The 23132-nt window shown below is 48.1% G+C and overlaps 11 protein-coding genes across 11 annotated transcripts; 6 read left to right on the top strand and 5 right to left on the bottom strand.

Moving 5' to 3' along the window:
- Nucleotides 1-155: 155 nt before the first annotated feature.
- Nucleotides 156-1663, bottom strand: N7517_000731 (putative ubiquitin conjugating enzyme E2; the record flags this gene model as incomplete). The annotated part of the gene is made up of 3 exons (XM_056718461.1): nt 156-1181; nt 1256-1573; nt 1661-1663. The coding sequence occupies 3 exons, from the start codon at nt 1661-1663 to the stop codon at nt 156-158; spliced, it is 1347 nt and encodes a 448-aa protein (XP_056582596.1).
- Nucleotides 1664-3042: 1379 nt separating this feature from the next.
- On the top strand, nt 3043-3528 carry N7517_000730 (nucleoside 2-deoxyribosyltransferase domain-containing protein; the record flags this gene model as incomplete). Its single annotated transcript, XM_056718460.1, has 1 exon — nt 3043-3528. One exon carries the CDS (start codon nt 3043-3045, stop codon nt 3526-3528), a length of 486 nt encoding a protein of 161 aa, XP_056582595.1.
- Nucleotides 3529-4365: 837 nt separating this feature from the next.
- N7517_000729 (putative GPI anchored protein) lies at nt 4366-4945 on the bottom strand (the record flags this gene model as incomplete). Its single annotated transcript, XM_056718459.1, has 2 exons — nt 4366-4812; nt 4871-4945. 2 exons carry the CDS (start codon nt 4943-4945, stop codon nt 4366-4368), a joined length of 522 nt encoding a protein of 173 aa, XP_056582594.1.
- A 1835-nt stretch (nt 4946-6780) lies between these two features.
- N7517_000728 (membrane magnesium transporter family protein) lies at nt 6781-7352 on the bottom strand (the record flags this gene model as incomplete). Its single annotated transcript, XM_056718458.1, has 3 exons — nt 6781-6840; nt 6982-7222; nt 7297-7352. 3 exons carry the CDS (start codon nt 7350-7352, stop codon nt 6781-6783), a joined length of 357 nt encoding a protein of 118 aa, XP_056582593.1.
- A 1840-nt stretch (nt 7353-9192) lies between these two features.
- N7517_000727 (translation elongation factor 1 subunit beta) lies at nt 9193-10433 on the bottom strand. Its single transcript, XM_056718457.1, has 4 exons — nt 10331-10433; nt 10232-10271; nt 9628-10001; nt 9193-9573 (listed from the first exon to the last, which is right to left on the bottom strand). The coding sequence occupies exons 1-4, from the start codon at nt 10368-10370 to the stop codon at nt 9344-9346; spliced, it is 684 nt and encodes a 227-aa protein (XP_056582592.1). The 5' UTR covers nt 10371-10433; the 3' UTR covers nt 9193-9343.
- A 340-nt stretch (nt 10434-10773) lies between these two features.
- Nucleotides 10774-13140, top strand: hsp78 (chaperone ATPase HSP78; the record flags this gene model as incomplete). Its single annotated transcript, XM_056718456.1, has 1 exon — nt 10774-13140. The coding sequence occupies one exon, from the start codon at nt 10774-10776 to the stop codon at nt 13138-13140; it is 2367 nt and encodes a 788-aa protein (XP_056582591.1).
- A 315-nt stretch (nt 13141-13455) lies between these two features.
- On the top strand, nt 13456-17044 carry N7517_000725 (MutS family protein MSH5; the record flags this gene model as incomplete). Its single annotated transcript, XM_056718455.1, has 15 exons — nt 13456-13816; nt 13871-13963; nt 14034-14806; nt 14885-14962; nt 15012-15071; nt 15118-15472; nt 15536-15632; nt 15683-15772; nt 15821-16024; nt 16073-16154; nt 16210-16321; nt 16374-16575; nt 16630-16677; nt 16743-16881; nt 16955-17044. 15 exons carry the CDS (start codon nt 13456-13458, stop codon nt 17042-17044), a joined length of 2784 nt encoding a protein of 927 aa, XP_056582590.1.
- A 384-nt stretch (nt 17045-17428) lies between these two features.
- N7517_000724 (uncharacterized protein) lies at nt 17429-17868 on the top strand (the record flags this gene model as incomplete). The annotated part of the gene is made up of 3 exons (XM_056718454.1): nt 17429-17479; nt 17566-17775; nt 17851-17868. The coding sequence occupies 3 exons, from the start codon at nt 17429-17431 to the stop codon at nt 17866-17868; spliced, it is 279 nt and encodes a 92-aa protein (XP_056582589.1).
- Nucleotides 17869-18193: 325 nt separating this feature from the next.
- N7517_000723 (uncharacterized protein) lies at nt 18194-18822 on the top strand (the record flags this gene model as incomplete). Its single annotated transcript, XM_056718453.1, has 2 exons — nt 18194-18484; nt 18697-18822. 2 exons carry the CDS (start codon nt 18194-18196, stop codon nt 18820-18822), a joined length of 417 nt encoding a protein of 138 aa, XP_056582588.1.
- A 598-nt stretch (nt 18823-19420) lies between these two features.
- Nucleotides 19421-21360, bottom strand: N7517_000722 (something about silencing 10 family protein; the record flags this gene model as incomplete). The annotated part of the gene is made up of 2 exons (XM_056718452.1): nt 19421-21120; nt 21180-21360. The coding sequence occupies 2 exons, from the start codon at nt 21358-21360 to the stop codon at nt 19421-19423; spliced, it is 1881 nt and encodes a 626-aa protein (XP_056582587.1).
- A 436-nt stretch (nt 21361-21796) lies between these two features.
- On the top strand, nt 21797-22913 carry ksrA (3-dehydrosphinganine reductase; the record flags this gene model as incomplete). Its single annotated transcript, XM_056718451.1, has 3 exons — nt 21797-21841; nt 21893-22024; nt 22074-22913. The coding sequence occupies 3 exons, from the start codon at nt 21797-21799 to the stop codon at nt 22911-22913; spliced, it is 1017 nt and encodes a 338-aa protein (XP_056582586.1).
- Nucleotides 22914-23132: the final 219 nt, after the last annotated feature.

Here is a 23132-nt window from a genome sequence, read left to right as displayed (position 1 = left end):
AAAGAAAAAAACAAAAATGAACGAAAGAATCAGTTCGACTCAGATCAATCGTTGGTTGTTTTCCCCAACTATCAAAATGAATCGAAGGTCTGAAAATGCAACTCAAGAAGAATCCACCAATATGATGTCAAGTTCCAGATAAATTGACGGATTTTTCATAGCCGACGAATGCCAATGCGCGGCTTTGCCCTGACGGCAAGCCGCTTGTGGTGGCCACTCATGTTTTTCTTCTTGGAGATTCCAGAATTGGGGGAGGCTGAGAGAGATGACGAGGAAAGTGATGGGGTGGGTAGTTGAGCATGTGCTGGAGAAGGTGGAGCAGAGCCATTGAGTGTCTTCATGGGATGGTATTCGCGCTTCTCTTTCAAACCGCGCGCAGTTGCAGATCCACGGTTCTCTTTGCCATCCCCGCTCAGCCGACGTAGGGGGTCTTGCATGGGCAGCTGGGGCAAATCTTCAAAGATTGGCATTTCATCGCGGAGGCGGCCGGAGGCGTTAACTCCTCCACAGAGTAGGGAGAGCTTGGGTGTTTTCCGTAGTGGTGATGAGGTACGGGAACGTGTGTTTGCGGTGATGTTTCGTTCATTCGAGGTCATGGCGGGAGTATCGTTGTCGTTGTCGGAGTCGATGAGCATCATGTCTGCATCATCTTCGGGATAGGGAAGTGAGAGGACGGACAGTGGGCGTTTTCCCAAGGCAGTTTTACGAGGACTTGGGGGAGCAAGGTAGACTGGAGAAGGGGAAAGAGTTGGGTTGTTTTCTTTGCTTGCACTAGCGGGGTCGTCGTTTTCACTGTCGCTCATGACGTCGTCTGTCATGGCTGGGGAGGGCTGGGCGAAAGGATTTGAGGAGGATTCTGAGGGATACGACTGTGATGGCTGCTCGAATGCAGTGGTGTTGCGAGTAGTTTTCTTGATTGTGGCGGTGTGGGTGCGGGCTTGTTTTCGCGGGCGTTGAATGATTGCGTCGTCTTCTTTCTGCTCAACTGCGGTCCCTGCCTCTTCGCCGCGGAGTTTTGCTTCGGTCACTGCACCTTTGAGGTTGGGCGGGATCGGGGCGTGGATTGAAGTCATGAGCTTGGCTTGGTGTGCGAAGGCGGCGTAGTTCTCTTGCATGAGAGCGCCTGCAGAAGCGTTGAGTGCCGAGTCAGGATTGGGGTAGATAAGCAGGCATGAGATTGTCTAGATAGAAACAAATGATGTTGTTAGTTATCTGCAGAAACTCATTGCGCTAGAGCGGTCTCAATTCAACTTACCACCAACACATCGCGGAGGGTTAAATTCGGCTGCCAATCCCGCTTAAGCGTATCTACACAGACAGCTCCAGTGAGCTCCTCCATGTTCGGATGCCATATCCTCGTTTTAAATGTAGCTTTCGGGGGGCTCTTCGGGTAATCATCGGGCATCTTGAGATGGAGCTCCCATAATCCTCGCGAAAAAGGTGTGCCCGCTGGGCCCGTGAGGAGAATTGTCAGCTGTGACAGGTCGTCACCGTCCGAGGGCTGTAAGTAGTACGGCGGAAGATCGCGGTGTAAGGCAGCATGGTCGGCAGCTAGCCGGCGCAAGTTGGACGGCTAGATATCCATGTCAGATACAGAGCACGAGGATATATTGGTTGCTGGGGAACCAGTGTGTGTTAATGACTTGGAATATGGACTTACCATGCTGAAGCTTGAGGTAGGGTAATAAAATCTAGATCAGACTTGGAGAATGGAAATTCAAAAAATGATCCGGACCAGTGAGATCACAACAATCACAATCACAATGATAAGAGATGGTTACTTCGTCGACGGTTTGTTTTGAGTGGAGGTCGCACTAACCTTGTTGGTATCGCGTCAGTCACGTGATCTTTGTCGCGTAAGATGCGCGTAACTAATATTACCTCTTTAGGCCATATCCGAGACATCTATACATTCAATAATCATCCCTTATTCCTCTATCTAACCAATTTCGGGACAGTTTTCTACAACTTCAATGCAACAATAGCTACCAGAAGCCAGAATGCGGCCAGTATGGTTGCCAATCCCCCAACCAGCAACATAGCCCAGAATGTGTACCATTGTAATGGATTCCGTCTATCACGCCACAGATCAGTCAACTTACTGGGTCTCTAGCGTGAACTAAATTGCTACATGTAGAGCTTGGTCAACTGTGGTCCGAGTCTTGGGAAGTCATCTGGGGCACTATACATGTCGCGTTCCTGGAGATTCCCTTTCATGGTCCGACAGGTGATTGGCTATATCTCGGACGGATCGCTCTGCAAGGTCTTATCAGAAGTCTTCCACCATAGACTACCGTGCTTATACTTCCGTTCGCAGAGATCTGAGAGCATCTCAACTCTTTGCATTGCGTACAAGTTCTTCTACCTGGAGATTCCTTCGCGTGCAACTTTTCTGGACTTGTCATCTTGTCCAAGCAGAAGACGGTAGGAAAAGATATCTCTTGCTCTAGACTGACACAACACTGGTCTTTATCCTCCGGGGACAAAGGCTCGAGTTGCTTGGAAATACTACCAAGAGTAAGCTGCAAATGACGCTAATAAGAATCAGTGTCATGATTGATATACCTTCGAATCGCCGGGCAAACGTTAGCTCCGTGGGTTGCAAGAAAGGTGCAGAATGTGGGAAAGCGAAAGAAGGACATTTAGCGATTAGCTGGGTTGAACCGTAGATGCTCGCTGATGGTATCGATTCATTGAATCGTGACATGCCCAGAGTAGCGGAGCGAGTACATGTTGAGGTTTGTCTCGTAGAGGCTGTCCGTTTCCCGGGGTCTCAACCCACCCTCCATAGCAGAAAGTCACGACTGGATTGCCAAACATAATTCTTTTTCTATGATCTTGAAAGTGAAACTAGTAATCATTAGCATCCGACAACAAATGGTCATCCTTAGAACCCCGCCTGACGCAGCTGAAACAAAGTCAGCCTTAGCCCAACAATTTGCATATAAAAGGGCCCTCCCAAGCTGATTCTCCAAACCCGTATACTCCTCTCTTCCATTCTGATTTTCTTCAAACTTCCGATAAGAGCTCCCCATCCTTAAAATGACCCAGTCAAAGAATCAAGTCATTTACGCGCCTTCAAAAGAAGCTCCTCGCGGCACAAAGTCCATCTTTCTCGCCGGTACCACCACCAGAGTCGACACCCACGACTGGCGCGAGCTTCTATCCACCGCTCTCTCCGACGTGCCTGTTACAATCTACAATCCGTACCGCGCTGATTGGGACAGCTCGTGGCGGGAGGATATCAATTTCACTCCATACCGCGAGCAGGTGGAGTGGGAACTTGAAAAGCAGGAGAAGGCCGACATTGTCATTGTTTACTTCCACCCAGCTACCCAGGCGCCGATCAGTTTGCTTGAGTTTGGACTCTGTGCCCGAGTACCTGAAAAGGCTATCGTTGCCTGTCCTGAGGGGTATTGGAAGAGGGGGAATGTGCAAATTGTGTGTAAGAGATATGGGGTTGAGATGGTAGATGATGTTGATGGGCTAAAAGAGGCGGTTGTGAAGAGGCTGTCTATTGGTTTGTGAATCGCTAAGCCTTTAAAGCGAGAAACTTGGCTTTGAAGATAACAGATTGATATAGAAATGGTGCATGGAACTGTCTCTTGTCACTATTAGCGTATGGTCCCATTTGAAAGAGACACATTAAGATCTTTTCATATTGTACTAGGATAAGCACTCTAGTAGACTTTGTGGGCCTTGCCATTGAGAGAATATTTGGACTGGGTATATGTGGTGTAATGCGTGCTTCTCTAGACAAAATCAGAATTCACCCACTTGTTAACGTGACTGAGTACGGAGGTCGCAGGATATGCATCACAACCCATGCCACTCACCCCTTCCAATAATTAAGATTTGCTTTTTGCTGCAAATATGAGCGAGGTATTGATCATATGAACTATCATGATAATGCTAAGAGAGATTTGGAATATCTAAATTACTGTACTTTGTGATGTATGAACGTCACAATGTCAAAGCATATTTATAATCACTATAGCCTCAATACATACGCAGGAAACCAAGACTCGTATTTACCCAGGGATAGATTAAGCTAATCACAAAGATGGAAGAAAAAAAGTTGGAAACAGGTGCGCCGTGAATATCTCCGAGTACAACGCAGTGAAACACAGTCCTGCCCAATGATAAAGAATTACAAATCCCATAGGAACCCTTGGAGGATAACAGCAAACCCCAAAATAACCGATACTCGCATTTTCATGTCCCTCATTCCCGTTAATCCAGAGACTGTATCAACATAACCAACCGACCACCAACCCCTCACCATCTAAAGAGACCGAAGTGGACATCACAGCACGATAGAAGACAGGAAGATTGGCATTGGCCAGTCACAGACTCGTGATGTGCTTACAGGAAAGCAACGAGAGCAGCACCCGCCATCATTCCGAGACCGACGGGACCAGCAGTGGCCATGGCAGCACCACCCGTAGAGGCAGAGCTGGAAGCAGCAGCAGATGAGCTGGCGCTAGAGCTGGAGGACTTGGAAGATTCGGATGAGTCAGAGGAGGAGCTAGTGGAGGTACCAGTAGCCTTGGAGTCGGCGGTATTGGTTCCGGTAGCAGAGTCGCTGCCAGACTTGCTAGAGGCAGTGGACAAAGTGCTGTGAGAAGCGCCGGGGCCGGCGACGGGTGAGGTCAGGCCAGCAGGGATGGAGGCGGCGGGCTGCTGCGAGGTCACGGCAGCGGCCTGGCTAGTGACAACGGTAGGCTGGGAAGTGACAACGGTGGGTTGGCCGGTCACGACGCCGAGGGAGTTGGTCTGGGTCAGGTACTGAGTGGCAGGGTTGTCAACAGTCTGGAGAGGTTAGCTGTTGTTTTCTTTTTGTGACATGTGATGTTTTGTTTCTGCTTACCTCGATACTGACACTGCTCTGGGCACTGGCCAGGGCGATGGCCGAGAGGGTAGTGAAGACGATGGAGAAACGCATTGTGATTAGAGATTATTGGTGAATTATTGTATTGAGAATGTGAAGAGAGAAATAAAAAAGAGATATTAAAAGAAAGGCTGGGGGAGGGGGGATTATAAGGTGTTGGTTGTCCAGGGAAACAAGTCTCATGTTGTAGACTGTTTATTGCATTAGACCAAAGTGGCTTTGCAAAGCCAGTCAGCGAACGGAGTCTGGATCTAGCGCTTGGGATCTGCAAGGTCTTGCAGTTCTATTTTGGTCTATTTCTGGGGTCACACCAAGCCCGTAAGCTCATGTATTTAATGTTATGTATGTATTGATGTACGAAGACATTTACCTATAGAATGCTACATGACAAATATATTCATCAAACATATACCTATAGAATGTGTGACTCTTATTGTCTAATAGAGATGAAATAGTTGGAATAGTTGGCAGACGGGATAGTGGCAATATGCACCAAACACTAACTAATTTAGCGTCTGAGCACTCTCCATTACTCCGTAATCACAACAAATATATAATAGAAATACTATACAAAGTAGACATGTCTCAATGTCAGAATTCAGTAGCCTAAAAGCTTACTTACCCTGTTAAGTGAAACATGCCCTTGACCGCGTGGAAGCATACGAATCTCTGAAGTCATCCAGTCCAGTTCGGTTCTTGATTTTCTCTCTCAATAGTATTTACTGTTAGTAATTAGTACTTGGGCCTCAAATGGCGCGATCCTACGTGTCTTGGGGCCAAGTCAAACCAGCCTCCCAAGTGAGACATCACCTTGTGCGGTTGTCACCCAATCAATTATGCCGAGCTCAGCCTTGTACTTTATTTCCTACAATATACGAAGCATTATACCGACTATTATTATATTAATGCAAGGATATATTCAGCTTTAAGATACAGATTCGACTACACAAATTATTTAGTACTTTCGCACTTTGGGCATCACAACCAGGGTGAACTAGACTCCTCAGATCAAAAGAATGTGGGTCTGCGACAAGTCAACGGCTTGGTTTACTCCAACTGATTCTATATTTATATTTTCTTTTTCCTGGGTCTTGACTAAAATAAAACTGAAATATCGAAGAGGGTCGACATACTATACCGTGCACCTTCGGGTTTAAGCTTGATCCCAGAACACTACAGTCTTTATTTTGACTAGGCATGTAGTACTGTTGACGTGCATATGGAGTAATTTCGTCGTACAGCTATATCATATAACGACCTACTACTCTGTATACAATATAGACTACATGCTATCCGGATATACCTGCAATTCACCTTGGTCTTCACTCACCTACTCATCACCAGATATGGAGTACCCGATACAGAATTGCGACAATCATGTCAGTGTGATCTTGCGTGCCGAAGCATTCTCAGCCGACTCTGAAATAAGCTCGCCTTTCGCTACCGTGCAGGCATCCTCCTTACTCATTATTGGCTGAGTCACAGCAATTTAGGACATGCTTTCAACTTATGGCCTAGACTACTCATCTGTATCGCCATCCTGCAGCGGTGTGGCGTAGGAATGCAAATCAAGTGCGCCAAAAGCGTCTATATATGGCAGTGATCCCAGGTCACAAGCAGCCGGGCAGGTCTACCGGTGGCATGTCTGTGCAACCTCTTGGTTGCCTCGAAAGTACTTGAGTTTGCCACCCCTGCCTCGCTGGCACGTGCCAGTAGTTATTATCCATCAGTACGCAGTACTCCGTACGGGGTACAAGGGCATCAGTTCCGGGTAAATATCATAACCAGCAACAAACTGAACATCTCAATTGAAAACTGAACTCCCTCGCCGCAATGCATATTATACAGCTCCCCCACTGCAGCACATAATCAAACTTAATGTCCAACAATCACTCCTTGATCAACACATCCTGACCGCGAACCCAGTTCGCAAACTCCTTTCGCTTAGCCTATGTGTTCCAAATGTTAGCTTCAGATATTCCTAGCCAAAAAACAATGATTGGTGTCCAGCAAGAAATGCACATCTTTAATAAATCCAAATCCAGATGTAGTTCCGGCAAGACACGCATCAAAGTAGATCCAAAACTCACCCGAATATCCCAGAATCCGTAGCGCTCCTCCAGACTCAGGTACGGGTTGCGCGCTCCGCCATCCCGTTCAATTTCGCCAGCCCATTCGCGCCAGCTGATAGGCTTCAACTTCTGCGCGCTCAGGACCAGTCCGATGGAAACAATTAGTACGGAAACGAGGGTCTCGATGATAATGTCTTGTGGGAGGGCGGTGGATGTGTTGTTGCTGTAAAGGACAGTGTGTTCGTGGGCCGAGTAGCCTCTGCAGAAGGGGCTATTAGCTTTGCTCGAGAGGAAGTAGACAAAGGTATTGAGCAGATGGGTTAGAGAACTTACGCATGGGCTATGAGGACGAGGCCGAAGAAAACCACCACGCGGGAGAGGAAGCTCATGATGGGTGGTGAGGTTGGTTTTGGGTTGCGGGTTAAGGTTCGGTGATTAGGTCCGGTCGCTGCGGATTTTTCGTATCGGTGAATAATTTTAGATGGTTTCCACTGGATTATTGGGGTTCAGATGAAGCCTGTGGTCCCTGGCTGTGGACGGTGGTGTGGTGCCGTTTGATACGTTGGCGGGAGGTTCATGGAGGCCCCGGCCTCCATCCCGCGGTTTACCTAATCAGCTTTTCACTGCCCAGGTGGCTCAGATTTCATCACATTTGTTGCATTTGTTGATACTGCTATTGAAAATGATTCATGACTCTGTCTCCACGGGGTCTATACTACCTAACAGGAGGAATATCTCCCGGACTATCTAATCGGTGAACCTTCATTCATTCCTTGCGATATCAAACCCGAAACTGGATCCCGGGAGACTACCCCGTCATCAACGAGCATTCCGGGGTCAATTGATGAAATAAACCGATATTTGGCCGACTATCAGCGAATTTTCCTAGATACTTCCTTTTGGTGAATTCTGCAATGCTAATGGGCAACACACACTAGATCATCCCCTGAACGAAGGGGTTGCACTGTTCAACTCTGCTGTCCAACCCCGACCTTCTTCGGCAACCTCTGTGATAGCCAAACAGCTTTGATTTGTCTGCAGGCTCTATCAGCTTCGGTAGATACATGCATAGCTCAAAATCTAGCCACGCAGATAGAAAATATGGTTCAAGAAAGAGAGGGGAAACACGTTTAATAGCACATTGTAAGACTGGCCAGCCGGTCTGGAACTAGGAACATCAAGATCGAGGCATTCTCAGTTACCCAGTCCATACTGTATATGGCATTCTTATCCATGAAATGAGCCGTGGAGAATAAACATAAAGAGTATATCTCTCAGACGCTTATGATAATTTTTCTCCAGCAATCAAATTCTAGCACTGATTCTTTTCACGTCTTATATCATGTCCATGACCCTTTGGCCTCTTGACATGGCACAATCACAAAGCGATATATATCTAAATTGTTCTCATTTTCCTGACGGTCAGGGTGGGCAGACCACAGAGCCGGCGTCTCGATATAAAGACCCTCCCAATACTCCAATCCCCCGACTTGTACAGTCGGTCACACTCGATGCTGATCAGCTAGAGCAGCTGCTTTCCGGGGTTATCAGCAGAATACAGCATCTCGATTCGCCTTCTTCTCTGCGATCGGCACCGAAAATCACATCTGGTAAGTATGACCATTGATATTAAGACCAAAATATGGTATATCTGGCTAATGCTTGGCAAAATAGGACAAAGAATCGAGGTCTAAATCAGAACCGGGCAATTCTTTCGGCTTTCTTGGTTACTCGATCCGGATCTGCTATGTACGTACCGAAGGGGCGGTGGAAATATATATCGGGAGACAAAGAAAAGAAATTGTCAACCGCCCTGTAATTGGTACAAACGAGTCTTCAATGCAGTCTAGAGCTTCGTCTTTGTGAATGCAGAATATATATATGTAGGTACTACTCAGGTATCTGGAGTTGAACCTTTTCGTGAAGTAGTCAAATCGCAGTCATCCACAGGAAGAGAATGACGAGACAGCGACGTCAACAGGAACAATAAGTGACTATATACGGAGTAGACTATGTAGACCATGTACATAATAAGTGTGATTGATTTTCCGAGAAGATTGATTGGTTAAAAGCTAGATATTGAGTGTTGATATACGACATCTGTCTGATAAAAACTCTGCAGAGCAATTACCACCCCCTACCCTGTATTCGACAAGTTAAGAGGACATAGGGCATATAGAGCTTGATTTTAATCATTTACGGGCACACACATGGGAAATTTATACTGGATATAGAATTGGTCATGAATTTTTTAAAATTTTTCATCAATGACCGGTCACTACTGGACCAGCTTTCTAGTTGGACTAGGTTCGTAAAGGATTCCTTTGACATCACACATTTCCATCACACAATTCCTGCTTCATAAATGGGCATCGCAAATTTACAGCTTCTGCATGGCAGCGATGTCAGTGGACTGGACGTGGTCCTCATCCTCCTCGATCGTCTGCTGGAGCTCATCGGTGGAGACCTTCTCATCCTCAACGACAAGGTTGATCTGGAGCTTCTTGATACCGAAGCCGACGGCAACCAACTTAGAGGCACCCCAGACGAGGCCGTCCCACTCAATGGCGCGGACGTTGGCCTCCATCTCGGCAAGGTCGGTCTCATCATCTGGAAATGATCGTTAGCATTTGAAATACAAAAGGAAGACTGGAAAATACATACCCCAGGGCTTGACCTCAAGGGTGACGAGGGACTTAGCGGCGGGCTTGGTCTTGCCGGCCTTCTTGGCCTTGTACTCCTCGAGACGCTTGTTGCGCTCAGCAACGACCGCGGGGTCCTCCTCCTCATCGGAGTCGGAGCCGAAGAGATCATCCTCATCATCCTCCTCGGGCTTGTCCTTGGGGTTGGAGGGAAGAGCGTGGGTCTCAGGGCCGTAGGCAGTGAAAGCCGCGGAGGAGTCACCGGGGAGGGTGGAGAATTCGCTCTCGTAAGAAGCGATGTGCTTGTACCAGCGGGCAACGTGGGGGTACTTGGCAGCGTCAGGGGCGGCGCTGAAGGCCTTGAAGGTCACGACATCGGCCTGGCTGGGCGAGTTGCTGTTGAACAGAGTCAGCAATGATGTTCATATTAGACGAATGTATTCAACAATGTAGCATAGTAAAGCTAGATCAGAGGTGCGATTGCTCGCGATTGGTTGTAGTCATCCAGCGGGGTCTTAATCCGCCTCCTAAACACGGACCAATGTTTCTCATCATGAAAGCATAACAGGAAAAGGGAAAGAAAAAAAATTTCAAGGGGCAATTAAAGGGGGTGGAGAAATTCATACCCAACAACGTAGGACCGAGTGGACAGGAAGTGGTTGGCCACTGAGGGGCACAGTCAGTCACCAATTGATTCGAAATAACAAAATCTCAGGGGCGCCTACGAGTCAGGCCGGCATCAGAGACAAAGTCGGTGAAACCCATTGTGAAAGAGAGGTGTGGTGGTATCTGGAAGAAGAAGAAGAAAAGAAAAGGAGAAGAAAGTAGATGAGGGAGGGGTTAAAAAGGGAGGAGTTTTTTTTTTATTACGGAAAATCTCTACGGAGTCACGGAAAAACGTGGAAGAGCGAAGACTAGTCAGGTGACTTGAAGCTTACCTAGAGTATAGGTCATGTGATTGACTGATGACATAGCTCAAACTGGTCATGTGATTGACTGGTGACGGAGCTACAGCTCTCTCCACCACTCAGCGTTTTCTATGTGGATCTTTCGAGAAGCCTCCCGAGGGTCCTTGGTTGCTGGTATTTAAGCTATACTAGTGACCATCTCGGGTCTTGAAATACTTTACGGCTTTTTTCTCCCAAGGCCTGATTCAATTCTCTACATAATGGCGGCGAGATTATCCCTCAATGCCCGCAGTCGGCTTCTGCGAATGCCCCACCTATCCTCGACCCGTATTTTGTCCGCGGTCCCGAGATCAAGCATACTACCCCGGGCTTCTATCATTCTACCAGCCGTCAATCATAGTCCGGTCTCTGTCCGCCACTATGCCAAGGGCCGTCCACACCCTCCAGGCGGCACCCACCGCATGGATATGAGTGGAGAGGAGGAGAAATCAGCACTCGAACAGTATGGTGTTGAGCTCACTGAAAAAGCTAGAGCTGGCAAGCTGGATCCAGTCATTGGACGAGACGCCGAAATCCATAGAACCATTCAAATTCTGTCTCGGCGAACTAAGAATAACCCCGTGCTGATCGGTTCCGCTGGAACTGGTAAGACCGCTGTTCTCGAAGGTCTGGCTCAGCGCATCGTACAAGGAGATGTCCCGGAGAGCATCAAAAACAAAAGAGTGGTCTCATTGGATCTGGGCTCTTTAATTGCGGGAGCCAAGTTCCGGGGCGACTTTGAGGAGCGTCTGAAAGCCGTGCTCAAGGAAGTGGAGGATGCGAAAGGTGGGGTGATCCTCTTTATTGACGAGCTTCACACCTTGCTGGGACTGGGCAAGGCTGAGGGTAGTATTGATGCTAGCAACCTGCTCAAGCCTGCTCTATCCCGAGGCGAGCTCCAATGTTGTGGTGCCACTACTCTCAACGAATATCGATTGATTGAAAAGGATGTGGCTCTTGCCCGACGGTTCCAGCCTATTTTGGTAGGTGAGCCATCGGTCGCCTCGACTATTTCCATTCTACGAGGCATCAAGAACAAATACGAAGTGCACCATGGTGTAAGAATCACAGATGGCGCTTTAGTAGCTGCTGCTACTTACAGCAATCGCTACATCACTGATCGATTCCTACCCGACAAAGCGATTGATCTTGTCGACGAAGCTGCCTCGGCTCTCCGCTTGCAGCAGGAATCGAAGCCCGACGCAATTCGGGAACTCGAGCGTGACATCACTACCATTCAAATTGAGCTTGAGTCTCTTCGCAAGGAAACCGATGTTGCCAGCCGCGAACGGCGAGAGAAGCTTCAAGAAGACCTGAAAACCAAGCAAACAGAGGCCGGTAAATTGACCGAGGCCTGGGAAAAGGAGAAGGCCGAAATTGATACAATCAAACGCACCAAGGAGGAGTTGGAACGCGCTCGGTTTGAACTTGAACAAGCTCAACGCGAAGGAAACTTTGCCAAGGCTGGAGAGTTAAGATACTCTACCATCCCGGAGCTCGAAGCCAAGCTACCCAAAGAAGGCGCTGAACAGGATCCTCAAAATCAAACTTTGATTCACGACTCAGTTACTGCAGATGACATTGGAAACGTCGTCTCTCGGACCACAGGCATCCCCGTTAACAAGCTCATGGCTGGAGACGTGGAGAAGCTGATTCACATGGAGGATACTCTCCGAAAGTCAGTCCGTGGACAAGACGAAGCACTTTCTGCTGTGGCGAACGCTGTGCGGATGCAGAGAGCTGGTCTCAGCGGAGAAAATCGCCCTATGGCCTCTTTCATGTTCCTTGGCCCTACTGGTGTTGGAAAGACCGAGCTCTGCAAGAAGATGGCCGAGTTCCTTTTCTCTACCGAAACAGCCGTTTTACGGTTTGATATGAGTGAGTTCCAGGAGAAGCACACAATCAGTCGACTCATCGGCTCCCCTGCCGGGTATGTCGGATATGATGATGCTGGCCAGCTCACCGAGGCCGTCAGACGGAAGCCTTATGCTGTTCTGTTATTTGATGAATTCGAGAAGGCGCATCGTGATATCTCAGCGCTACTGCTACAAGTCCTCGATGAGGGCTTCCTGACAGACGCCCAAGGCCACAAAGTCGATTTCCGAAACACCCTGATTGTGTTGACCTCGAACCTTGGAGCTAGTATCCTGGTCGGAGCGGACCCTCTGTACCCAATTATAGACTCCGATAATGCCGAGGTCCCAGAAAAGATCAAAACGGCCGTTATGGATGTGGTTCAGAGCGCATACCCACCCGAGTTCATGAACCGAATTGATGAATTCATCATCTTCAAGCGCCTGTCAAAGGATGCTCTACGGGACATCGTTGATATCAGACTCCGAGAGCTTCAGGCCAGACTCGATGACCGCCGTATGACCCTGCGGGTTGACGATGAGACAAAGGACTGGCTGTGCGAGAGAGGCTACGACCCGAGATTTGGTGCCCGGCCTTTGAACCGTCTCATTGCCAAGGAGATTGGAAACCGCTTGGCCGATAAGATCATTCGAGGTGAAGTTGTCTCTGGTCAAATTATCCAAGTTTCTCTTGATGAAGCTAAGTCTGGTCTGGTGGTAAGCACGCAAGAGTAAATCAAACATGAAATCTGGCGTTTTTATGCGGTATATACGGTGTTTTGTGTCTCTTTTGGGAATTTTTGGTTTGCATGTCAGATCTCCTCTGTACATCTTATGACTTTGTATACTAATCCACTCACTTATTGTACAATAATCTAGTTCTACTCATCATCAAATTGCTTGTTTTATGTAGGCTCGAATAACGGCCCGTGGACAGGTGACTAGGCCCACTGCCCATACAATGGGCACACACCATCAATTTCATCCAACCCCATCATTTCCCTCTCTCATCAAATCTCTAGGTATCACAATTCCATTGAACTCGGCAAGATGTCTTCTTTAAAAAGAAAAAGAACACCAGCTTCCCGCCCCCCAATCACACCTCGTACCTCTGGGCGACGACTAGGCCACAAGACGCCATCAATCCAAGCCCTCAGTATTTCAAGTGGTCCTCCTCAAACTCCTGTCTTTTCATCAGCAAGTCAATTGCGCACTCCGTTTCCTACAGACACCAAGATCGAAACAGATCGCTCGGTGAGGGCTACTGATGATGACCTCGATGACCATGTCATTACTGCCATCGACATGAAGGACCATGGAACTGTGGGGTGCTCATACTACTCAGCCGAAGAAGAAAAGATGTATCTGCTCGGTGACAGTCGTTTCGGAGATATAGAGACAATCGAAGCTTGTGGGTTTATTATTTGTTTAGGTCTAGATGGAAAGGGCTAATCGGGCCATCCAGTGCTTCTTCAAATCAAACCTACAGTGGTTTTAACACCTCCTCGTGTCGATCTTAGTTCGCAGAATCAAGATCAACATCTCGCACAAGAAGATGGTACATTTGGTTTGCCCTGGGGCTCATTAACTCTTTCCGGTTCGGGCAAATGCTGATGATATCTGTGCAGCTTCTTCTGCCTACCTTCCCTACCAGATAGATGTTCGTCCAACGCCGGAGTTCAGCTACTCCAATGCAGAAAGCAAACTACTTGCGTTAAAAATTTCATCTACGCACGAACAGCGCATCCGGTTTTTCGTGCCTCAAAATGGCCTTGCCGGACCGGAAGAAGTGGACCCAGAAGAGATGGGCTTCACACTCCAAGAAGGAAGACTGTTGCACATCTCAAGCTCCGTCGACATGGAGAACCCCGTGACTATTGGATGCGCAGGAGCAGTACTCTCCTACCTGCAACGACGAAGAGCCGCGGCGCCTAGCCCCCTCGAAGATGGAAACGAGTATCGGATTCGGGCACTGCAGATGTTCAATCTCCGGGATGCGATGTGGATCAACAGCAACACTTTCACCTCTCTCCAGATTATCCAGTCGGAGTCACACCCGAATATGTTTAACCAGGGCCCGGGGAAAAAGTCAGGTTCCGGCAAAGAGGGTCTTTCGGTCTATGGGCTCTTCCAGCACTTTGCATACACCCCTCAGGGTAGGGCAAGACTCAAGCAGATTTTTTTCCGTCCAAGTGTCGATCTAAATACGATCTGTGAACGGCATGATTTTATAGGAGTCTTTTCTCGCCCTGACAATCTTGCTGCATTGGAAAAGATGACCAAAGCATTGAAACACGTTAAAAACCTCAGGCCTGTCATGATCAATCTTCGCAAGGGAATCAGTACTGGCAGTGCGAAGATTACTGGGTTCAAAACTACGGTTTGGGCCAGCCTTCTTGCTGTATGCTTGATTTTCTATCATCTGTCTATGTTAGAGTGATAGTCCTTGCATTGCGATGCTAATGAGCTAACGGAGCAGTTTGCGTTCTACTCTATCGACATCAATGATGCACTGCGGGAGGTCTCGGGCGCGCATATCCTGACTCTCCGAAGCAAGGTCAACACCCAATAGGTATCCCAGTCTGTCGAGTACTGACATCTTGCAGGCTCTTAGGGTCTTCAAGGCAGCACATCTATACAGAGTTGGTCGGATGATTCAAGAGATTGTAAGTTATTGTTTGATAGGAATTAGGAATGTGTCTGACTTTTTAGGTCGACATTGATAACTCCGAAGAACAAGGAAGAACAGTGGTTAAACAGGGTATTGATCGAGAGCTTGACAAAATCAAAGACAGATACGACGGCCTCAACAGCCTTCTCAAGCACATCGCCCTCGACATTGCTGGAACAATCCCGGCGACTCTCGAAGTTGACGTCAATGTCATCTACTTCCCTCAGCTTGGGTTCAATATTGCCATTCCACTCAATGATCATGGTGCCGCGGCATATACCGGCTCCGATGATGATTGGGAATTGATGTTCACCACGGAGAATCGAGCGTACTTCAAAGATTTCCGCATGAGAGAGATGGATGAGAAGTTGGGAGATATATACGGTATTATCTGTGGTAAGTTTTGTAATTAATCGGAAGCAGCCATGGAAATTGAGAACTAAAAGTGTACCTTGACAGAGAAAGAAATCGAAATTGTATACGACTTGGCGCAGAGGGTTCTTCGATATGAGAATGTGCTTGTCGATGCTTCTGATATTTGTGGAGATATTGATAGGTTAGTCATTGTAGGACATGATAAGAGGCCCGCTGATACAAACTCCACAGTCTTCTTGCTCTCACACAGGCAGCCAGCTTCTATAAGCTGACCAGACCACGAATGGTTGAACAAAATGTGATCAGAATCAAGGGTGGCCGGTAAGAGCTTGTTAACAGCCATCCATCGACATCCCTAACAAATGGCAGACATATTCTTCAAGAATTGACTGTTTCGTCCTATGTGCCAAATGACACATTGCTTGTAGGTGGAAGTGAGTCCGAAACCAATGGTGCTGCTTCCTCCATGGATCAAAATCCCAGCGTGTTGCTCTTAACTGGACCGAACTACTCAGGGAAAAGTGTCTACATCAAGCAGGTCGCTCTGATTGTATATCTAGCACAGATTGGGAGGTATGTATCTTTCCATTAAGATGATCATACAAACGCTAACTATTATAGCTTTGTGCCTGCAGACAGCGCAGAATTGGGAGTCACAGATAAAATCTTGACCAAAATCAATACCCAAGAGAGTGTCTCCAAGGTATGTAAAATGTTCTGCATACAGCCTTGAGCTTGGCGATTTAACATCTCTTTAGATCCAAAGCACCTTCATGAACGATTTGCAGCAGATTTCTCTCTGCCTAAAACAAGTCACAAATCGAAGCTTGGTCATCATCGACGAGTTTGGGAAGGGAACCAACGAAAGCGGTATGTTTATATCCAGCTATAGATCTTGATGCAGACTAATTAACGCATTCAGATGGCATCGGACTTGCCTGTGGCATACTCGACTATTTGCTGAGCCTCAAGAATCCCGCTAAAGTCATTGCAGCAACTCATTTCCATGAGATTTTCGAGAACAATTTCCTCGCTTTGCGGCCTCGACTCCATCTTGGCCATATGGAAGTTCAAGTCAGCGAAGAAAGTCAGGAATTCGAGGACCAGATCACGTATCTTTATAAGTATGTGCAGGAATATTGACTCCTGGATTAATGGCATGTAAATTATGCTTACAGTTCGAACAGCTTTCGTCCGGGGCGAAGTAACAAGAGCTTCGGTACCATGTACGTTTTGCTCCTTATCATACCCACCTTCCTTTTTGTTAAAACTTAATTGACTTCCGGTATAGTTGTGCGGCAATCAATGGCATCGACTCAGCTATTATATCTCGCGCAAACGAAATTGCGTCTCTTTCAGCACGGGGGGAGAACATTGTCGCGGCCTGTGCAGTTTTATCTCCAGGGGAGATGCAAGACCTAGAAGAAGCGGTACGAGATCTTTTTTTTTTTTTTTTTTTTTTTTCAAAGGAAAAGGGAATGTAACTAACAGCGTTATTACAAGAACTCCCTAGCGAGAGGTTTTCTGGAGGTCGATTTCTCACAAGGTGGCCCAGACCATGTCAAGGCAGTCTTCGAAGGCTTGTTCGAGTGAAAGGATTATGACCAACCGCATGGAGGCCAACGATATCCCAAATATCTCTACAGAGTACAACATACATTTACGCCCTGTGTCATCAATTGCCCGAACCGATGTCGATCTATCCCATTAGGAGAATGAAGTCACTGCTCTCTGCATTTGTAGCAACCGGGGGCCAACATAATAATGAATTTACCCTGACTTTTACCACCGTAATGTTACGTGTAGATTTTCGAAAGAGGCTCCTGACTTGAATTCTGACAGTATCTCATGCATCCCCAATGCGAGCATACGCACCAAGTCAAGCATCTCATATATCGCGTTCCCTAGTGCCACTATCTACTTTGCATCATAGGAGAAATACACATTGCTACGGTCCCGGGGTCGGGGTCGGGGTCTATGGATTATAATCGTGAGCTAGAAGCCATCTCTTGTTTCTCGCAGCAAAAGGTATGTACATGATTGGTATTCATATTTCATATCCTGGATTCCTAATATACCCCTGTCAAAAATCACTGACCTACATTCATGTTTAGTATGACGGTTGCTTTGTCAAATCATCGGGCTGGTTTGAGGACACTGGGTGTCTGTTTATCGCAATGGAGTATTTCCCTCTTGGCGATCTGCAGAAGTATATGACGCAGCTATTTCGGGAAAGAGAAGCACAGCAGATTACCTTCCAGCTTCTCGAGAGTCTTGATTTTATGCATAGCAACGGGTTCACCCACGGTGACCTGAATCCTCAGGTGTGTTCCAGCTATGCGCTCACTTTAAATCCACTTTTTCTGATCTCGACAAGAATTTTTTTGTGTTATATACAGGCCCAGATTGGTGGGTAAAGATCGGCGACTTTGGGATCATCAAGCGCGTTATGGAAGGATTTACGGGTATACAAACGTTCAATAGCATGCCGGCCTTTAGTGCGCCAGAGGTGTATGAACAGTTATAGGGTCCATCCTCAGAAAACACAACATTGGGACCAGACTATTACCCTGAAATTGACATATGGGGTCTGGGCGTGATCACTTACTACCTGCTCACTGGGAAGTTTCCTTTCTCTGGCAAAAGTGATCTGCTCAAGTACTACAGAGGGAATTCGATATTACCTTTCGACTCATCTCATTCTCCAGTCAGCCCGGAAACCACGTCCTTTTGGCGCGCATGATGGCTGCAAATCCGGCAGATCACCCTACTGCCAGAGATGCCTTGGACTATGCTTGGCTGATACCAATGCTGCAGGACGACTCGCAGCCCGACCCAGATCAAACTAATTCAGCTACTCAAGATACAATTGAGGCTACTTTAAAATCACAGACATTATCCGCCACTCAAGATCTGCTCTCGGGGGAGATTGACTTCATACCTGATGCCCCAAGGAAACATAGGTTCAGAACAGAGAGGGCACAGCAAATGCGAACCAGTCTGGGTATCGACGGTGACACATACAAGCAGCTCGTAGATACCCTGAATAATGCAAAACTGACTTCAACGACAAATGCTATGACGAACTCGATTCAAACCCCCAATGGCCCTCCACCCACAGACACCTATTCAATCGCCCTCTCCCCATCTAGCGACTCTCATAGTGAACCCGCTCTTTATCCTTCTCATACTCAAATCCCAGAAAACTCCATTCTGTTAACCCTACCCTCATATAATCGTCGAAGATCCGACGCAGCTCCAATCCCAATCTCCGACCTCTCATACGTAACCCCCGTGCCAAGGAGTCCGACTTCGAGATGCCCGAGCACAAGTACCAGGAATGGCTCAGACCGGTTTTCAGAAAAACCTAGACGGGCATCTCGCAATATTACGCCGAAGCCAAATCGGCGTTCTCAGGATCATGCGCCGACTTCGCCCATTTCTCCTAAATCAAGGTATCTACACTTTACACATATGTGTACTTGACCTCTGCTAATTTGCTATGTAGTTCGAGCACTAGAAGTAAAAAATTACGATCTATCAAGAGTCCTCATCGTCCTCAGTTTGCAGAGGGATTACCCTTGTTTCCTATTCAAACTGACAAAAGGTTAAAGGGTATATTTTGCTCGACATTGTTCTATCTTTTACATGGATGTCTGCGGGTGATCATTTGCTTCTAGATCGGGATAAGAGTCTAAAGTGGGCATTATAGTAGAATCCCTGCTGCATCAAGCGCATCGAATGTTATACATGGCCTGACAAAGAATTGACCTCTTTACAAGGCCGCATAATCCAACTATTTTAAACATACAAGAAGATGGATTGAGATGAATAAAACGGTTTTTGAAACTTGAGGCTGACCAAAAGATGAAATCGGGGTTATATACACATCGAATGCCTGAAACTGCCCGCAGTGAACGCCATGAAAACATACACACAAGACCGTGAAGTTTATGATCAAGCACACATTCACAGTTTGACACTCTTGACCAAATTCTTTTTGATACCCGTAAGCTCACCACCGTATCCGCCGCGAGCCTCACCACCCTTGTACAGCTGCTTAGTACTGCCAAGCTTCTTCTGCTTCTCCTCATACTTCTTTCTCTTCTTGACACGCGGGTTACGTGAGTCCTTGCTGCGCTTCGCGTGCAGACCCTTATTCTTCTGGATCTGGTAGGTGATAGCACGCTTGCCATCCGCACCAACCACCTCTTGCTCGTAGACCTTTCCGCCAAGACGCTCAGCCTCAGCGTGGGCATCTGCACGAGCCTGCTTATCGTCCTTGCGTTTCTTGGAGCGGGATGCCACCATATCGTAGTATTCGTCGTCATTGTCATCCTTGGCACCCTCGCCGCGGCGGAGCTCCTTGGCGACGCGGTGATCCTCGTCGTCACTGTCACCGCCCAGCTGCTGGTCGGGATTGAGTTCTTTGCGGCCGCGCTTCTCGGCCTCCACGTTGAGACGGGCTTGACGGTCACGCAGACGTTCGCGGTATGGGAGATCGGCGTCTCCACCGGCATCACGGCCTGCTGCGTTGCGCTTGTTGGACTTCTGAGCCAGTTGCGAGGTGTAGAAACGGAGTGAGCGCTTCTGCTTGGCCTTCTCCGCTGCCTCGTGGGCTGTGAGGGCATCCTCGTCACCGAAGTCAGAGTCATCATCCTTGAGAGGTGCCTTGATCTTTTGTGTCTTGCGCTTCTGTGAAGGTTTGGTGGCCAAATTCTCGAGATCGACGAGGCCGGCTTCTGTTTGGCGGAGACGCTCGTCGCGGAGAGCTTCGGCCTCTGCCTGAGCGATCTCGGCCTTGCTGAGCTTCTTCTGTTTCGGCTTTTTGGCCTCTTTGATCTTTGGTTGCTTCTCGGCGGTCTCGGTCTTAGTCTCCTTAATAGGCTCCTCAGTGGGTTCATCAACCTCCTCCTCGAGATCCTTGACAGTGTTCCAAAGCTTCCTGAATTTGACAAGCGATCCCATGACAGGGTGTTGTCGGAGTTCGGCGGGGGTCATCGGAACATGTTCGCTGGTCGCATCGGGAGAAGGGGAGGAGAGGAGCATGAAGTACATGCTGATCGTGCCAAGGTATGCAGACAACGCACGGAATTTCACCACGGGCACTGGGGATGGCTGTGGCTCTTCGTCGTCGTCGTCTGTTGAGGAAGCCTTCGAGGCTGCTTGTTGAAGATCCTTGAAGGTGCTTTGAAGATCGACAAAGTCATTTGCCAGGGGTTCAAACTCGGGGTATCTCGACTTCAAAATCTTGAGCTTCTCATCGGTATCCATATCTTCAGTGATCTCCAACTGTGGAAGCACTTCAGTTACCACACCAGCATCGGCGCTGTCCTCGGTACTCTTGCCGGATTCCACCCATTCAGACTCATCGAACCCGAAATCGGCCTCATTCATAGCCTGCAACTGCTTCATTTGTAGTCGCTTGGCCTCCTGCTCTTCCTCCAATGCATCAACCTCGGTCTCGATCTGATCTGCATTGTAAAGATCCTTCTTCGATGTGCCCCAGGCGGCAATGCCTTCATCTTCTTCCTCTGAATCGGCGCCACCCTTCTTTGGCTCGCCCATATCATCATATTCGTCTTCTTCTTCTGAGTCTTCGAGATCGTCATCCTCGTCTGCGGATTCATAGCCAAGGATTTCTTCGTCGGAGGGCTGGATCAATTCCTCTGTGGCGAACAGTAAGACACCGTTTGCATCATGTTAGGTCATAATTAGAGGCACATACCTTCCTCGGCAACTCTCCGCCGTCTCTTTGCCTCTGGGCCTTCTTCAAGTAGAATCTGGTCACGGCCGGTTTGGAAGTCATCTTCAGAGTCGTCGAATCGCTCTTCGATGTCGAACTTGGAGGGCTCGGGGGCAGTTTTCGGTTGCGCCGGGCGACCGGCTTTTCTCTTTTTGCTGCCCATTGTTGCGTGTAGAAATTAAACGACAGTGAACCAATTCAGTCCAGTCAGTCCGGCCGATAAACTGTGATAAAATTATTTTTTGGCCTCTCACCGCCTTGGTTGCGCTAGCCTCGAGTGGGGGATTTTGCTCTGTTTGCACAGATGGGAATCCAAATACTGGTAATATTACAATCTCCCACCTTGAAAAGTCCAAGACAGACCGATCTTCGGTATTTCTGTGTCACTGGTTTACTGCCCCTTGTGCCTTCCATTTCGAGGACAACCAACAGAGGCAACTAACTGCCATTCATCCACGATGGATCCTCGCGAGTTAATTGCTCGTTCCTCTCTCCCTCAACTTCTATCCTCATTGCACTCCTCTTATATCAATACGTCAACCCCAGTACTGGGCGCTTCCGCAGTCCTTTGCACAGTTATTATTTACACTATTGCTAAGATGTTTGGGCTCGGCTCCCGAAACGAGTTCAATGTGGAGGGGCAAGTATGTGCAAGACTACTCATCAATATGATCCGTGCTGACTGAGTCTTACAGACTGTGGTGATAACCGGTGGCTCCGATGGCATGGGCAAAGCTGTCGCACTCGAGCTATCCGCAAAAGGCGCGCACGTTGTCGTGGTTGCACGCACTGTCTCCAAGCTGCAGACTACCGTTGATGATATGAAGGTCAGGCATCCCTCCTTGATCAGATCGACATTACTCACATGTCATCCAGACCAAAGCTGCGAATATATTTAAGCAGAAGTTCCATTATATCAGCGCCGATCTCACTGATCCTGCCGAGTGCGAAAGAATGATCGCAGAAGTGACAGCGTGGAATTCTGGAGCTGCTCCCGATGTTGTTTGGTGCTGCGCAGGCTTTTCCCGTCCAGGATATTTCGTCGATGTGCCCATCCAAGATCACCGACAGCAAATGGACACGATCTATTGGACTGCGGCCAACACAGCTCATGCCACGCTGCGCAACTGGTTGACACCTGTTGCTCCCAGTGGACAGATGAAAACACCCCGGAGACATCTCATTTTTACCTGCTCTACCCTTGCATTCGTTCCCATCGCTGGTTATTCACCGTACTCGCCTGCCAAGGCAGCCATTCGTTCTCTATCCGATACTCTGAGCCAGGAAATCGAAATGTACAACGGAGCCTATACTCAACGGCACCGTAATGACGCCCCGGCTGCAGATGTCAAGATCCACACCATCTTCCCCATGGGGATCCTCACACCCGGCTATGACAACGAGCAAAAGACCAAGCCTGAATTGACCAAGAAACTCGAAGAAGCCGATAAGCCCCAGACACCAGCGGAGGTCGCTCAAATTTCTATCCGTGCCCTGGAACGTGGAGAGTACCTGGTCACTACCAATTTTATTGGTGCCGTCATGAAAGGCACTGCCCTTGGGCCCAGCCCGAAAAATAGCATTGTCGGTGACACTATGCTCAGTTGGCTCAGCAACCTGGTATTCCTCCAGGTCATCCCAGACCTTCGCAGCAAGGCATTCGCTTGGGGAAAGCAGAACGGTATTCCAAACAATACCAGTACTCCGGCTTCATAACGATCGGGTGTATGATTATTTTCTTAACATGGTCTGTCGACCGCTTCATGTATGATACCCTGAGCTCTGTCTGTACGGCACCTTCGGTTGCCCCGCCCAACACCTATACACTCTTCAGTGCGCTCTTTGTTACACATTCTTATTGTACAGTACAAATAATGTCGTGTCAGTTATTTTTAGCAATTCGAACCTTTCATTGATGCAGTTGTAGTTCCGCAA

Source organism: Penicillium concentricum (genome assembly GCF_028827145.1).
Source record: "Penicillium concentricum strain IBT 3081 chromosome Unknown utg000001l_segment0_segment0, whole genome shotgun sequence".
NCBI classification, from domain to species: domain Eukaryota; kingdom Fungi; phylum Ascomycota; class Eurotiomycetes; order Eurotiales; family Aspergillaceae; genus Penicillium; species Penicillium concentricum.
The sequence above is the reverse complement of the archived record's forward strand: the minus strand, read 5'-3'. Positions and strand labels throughout refer to the sequence as shown.

Coding starts and splice junctions, on each gene's coding strand:
- N7517_000727 (XM_056718457.1), bottom strand. CDS start 10,370: ATGGGTTTCACCGACTTTGTCTCTGATGCCGGCCTGACTC. Junction 10,272..10,330: donor CTCTGATGCCGGCCTGACTC/GTAGGCGCCCCT, acceptor TGTGCCCCTCAG/TGGCCAACCACTTCCTGTCC. Junction 9,574..9,627: donor CCTTGAGGTCAAGCCCTGGG/GTATGTATTTTC, acceptor GATCATTTCCAG/ATGATGAGACCGACCTTGCC.